Source organism: Sprattus sprattus (genome assembly GCF_963457725.1).
Source record: "Sprattus sprattus genome assembly, chromosome: 4".
Classification (NCBI taxonomy): Eukaryota; Metazoa; Chordata; class Actinopteri; order Clupeiformes; family Clupeidae; genus Sprattus; species Sprattus sprattus.
The window spans coordinates 6,657,751-6,660,534 of NC_137923.1; the positions used below are offsets into that span (position 1 = coordinate 6,657,751).

A 2,784-nucleotide genomic window follows, 5' to 3' on the forward strand; every position below is an offset into this window, starting at 1 on the left:
CCTTACTGCAGTATGTGTACTATTATTATATTACCTAGAGATAATTGCACTCCTGGTCATTTCAAACTCCCCAGGTAGCCCGATGGTAACCCCGCCTACTGCCTCGCATTAGCCCGCCTCCAACTCCCTAAACAGTTTATAATGAAGAAGCGAGCGTTCAGCTTGCCAGTGACATGTATCCTGTCAAACGAGTGTGTATCTGTTGAGTACTTTCAATCATTCAAGGAGAAGACCATTTACTATTTAAAATATTTTTTTCACTATCTCTGGTGATGGCCCTCGCTGATGCGATGCTGCCGTCAATTTCTGCTTTTGCAAATTCGACACGTGAGGAGAAGCATACCGTTCAGGTAAGTTTGCTTGTTTGTCTGCACAACTGGTAAATAGTATTATTTTATGATTTAACGGGGAAAAGTTAAGGGGATAAAGCAAAGGAAATTCGTATTGTTTAAAACAACAAGGAAATACTTATTGTTAATGGGCAAGTCCTGTGAAGGTTAAACTATTGCAGCGTTTTCACCGAATATCGTTTATTTTTTTTGCAGCACTGGAAAGTGGATCAGACGAGCATAGGGGACGACATGAAACCGCTCATCGAGGTGGAGTTCAGCATCGTGGAGGCCCCTGCGCTGAACAAAGAGGAAGATGACCTGTCGAAGTTTTTGGATCTAGAGTTTATCTTGTCCAACACAATCGGGAATAACTTGACCAGTCAGTCTACGTATCCACTTCCAGAGTCACCGGATAGCTGTAGTACAGTGTATGATAGCGACAGTTCTCATCAAACTCCTAACGCCTACTGCAGCAGCAGTTACAGCTCAAGTCCCTGTCACAGTTTGGTGGCGGAGTTGCTGACCCCTGACATGGGTTATCAGGGCGAGGCTCAGCGAGACTTCAGACTGTCTGAACGGCGTGAGTATACTGAGCTTGGGGTTCCGAGCTCGGAGAACCATGTGCACTTAGCTGTTAGCTCCGTAAATCATATGGGATACAAAATTAAAACGGAGAGTCAAGAACAGTCGTGCATGATGCCAACAGACTTTATGGGACATGGTTACGAACAAAAGCCCCCGCGGCTCATGCACAACGGATTCATGCAGCAGCAGGCGTGCTCGCAGGGGTTTGCACCTCAGATTATTCACCAGAGTTTGTCCCGGGATGAAATGGCGCGGAAAGACTGTCACCTGGCGGAGATGAGCGCACACCACCACTCTCATTTGACGCGCTCCCAACAGTACTTGCCAGGTGCGTACCCACAGCAGTACACTCAGCACCCTGGAGCGCAGCAGTACCACGGAGAGTACGGCATGTTCAGGGAATCTATGCGTGTCCATCCGGGCATGCCTGGCGCGGTGTTGACCCCACCGTCATCGCCACTGCTGGAATTCTTCGCCGCCGAAGACACTAAGCCAAAGCGAGGCCGACGATCCTGGGCAAGGAAGCGCACAGCGACACATAGCTGTGAATTCCCTGGCTGCGGAAAAACGTACACCAAGAGCTCTCACCTGAAAGCTCATCTACGAACACACACAGGTACGTTTTTTTTGTCTCTTGAGAAAGGGTTGTTTTATAACGTGTACATGAATGTTTTAAACCCAGAGTTGGGCCAGAGGATCTGAGGCTAAATGGTTGGTTCGTTCTCTTCTACAGGTGAAAAACCTTACCACTGCACTTGGGAAGGCTGTGGCTGGAAGTTCGCCCGATCCGACGAGCTGACCCGTCATTACCGGAAGCACACTGGACACCGGCCTTTTCAGTGTCATCTTTGCGAAAGGGCCTTTTCCAGGTCCGACCACTTGGCTCTGCACATGAAGAGGCACATATAAAAAATATGTTTTATATAACGTTTTATCTCCCCTCGCAGAGGGTGTTACTTTTCACTTGTAAATATGCGATTTTAGATTAAGTTATAGCTGTATTTAAGAAGAATGAATGTGCATTCCTTGTAAATTATTTTCTGTTGACCTGGAGAAACGGATATGAGATGAATCGGGGCAGGACCCACACCATGTTTTTGTACATATATGCCTACACATTGGGTTCGTTTTGTACATATAGGCCTACACATTGGGTTCGTTTTGTACATATAGGCCTACACATTGGGCTAGTTTTGCTGTATGCTTTTTATTCTGTTAATGTACTTTTCGTACTGCCCCTGTCAGGGGTATGTGTTTGTATTGAAGCAGTTAAGACTGACTGGCAATTGATTTTTATTTTTCATTTTTTTCAAATTGTTCTGTTCGCCTAAAATGTAAATGACAATCACTTGGTCTTGATGGTTTTGGAGAAAAGGTACTATCCAAACTGCCTTACAGTGAAGTGCTTATAATTTATGTCATCAAATGGATGACATGATGAAGTTATGCCATGTATATGCTTATTATCTGCATACTTGAACATTTCTTTAAAACTCTTATTCGAAATGACAGATGTCTGTCATCCACTCAGATGCTTGTTGATTTTTTCAAGAAATTCAAAAAACAAATAAAACAAATATTCAAAATAAATGTGTAAATGGATTTTGTTGCACAAAAATATAACTGATGATGAGCTTGTTTGGTAATGTAAATTGACTTGAGAGTATTGTATTGTTTTGGTAGGCCGACAGATCATACTTAAGAATGTCCATATCCAAACATGTTTTAGGAGGAGTTGGAATCAAGTAACAAGTATACTGGAAAATACACAAGGTCTCTTAGTCTCATTCATCTCTTTTCCCCTTAGCTCAAATACCTCATCACCTCCTGGTCACTAATGATATCTGTCACAACCAATTTCAAATGA

The 2,784-nt window shown here is 43.6% G+C and overlaps 1 protein-coding gene across 1 annotated transcript; it reads left to right on the forward strand.

Annotated features, from left to right (window-relative positions):
• Positions 1–235: 235 nt before the first annotated feature.
• Positions 236–2,286, forward strand: klf17 (Kruppel like factor 17). Its single transcript, XM_080836936.1, has 3 exons — positions 236–350; positions 546–1,533; positions 1,651–2,286. Exons 1-3 carry the CDS (start codon positions 273–275, stop codon positions 1,824–1,826), a joined length of 1,242 nt encoding a protein of 413 aa, XP_080693062.1. The 5' UTR covers positions 236–272; the 3' UTR covers positions 1,827–2,286.
• Positions 2,287–2,784: the final 498 nt, after the last annotated feature.

Bases quoted from the DNA above. Each gene is read 5' to 3' on its own strand.
- klf17 (XM_080836936.1), top strand. From the start codon at position 273: ATGGCCCTCGCTGATGCGATGCTGCCGTCAATTTCTGCTTTTGCAAAT. The intron at 351-545 runs GTAAGTTTGCTT...TTTTTTTTGCAG, and splicing joins AGGAGAAGCATACCGTTCAG to CACTGGAAAGTGGATCAGAC. The intron at 1,534-1,650 runs GTACGTTTTTTT...TCTCTTCTACAG, and splicing joins TCATCTACGAACACACACAG to GTGAAAAACCTTACCACTGC.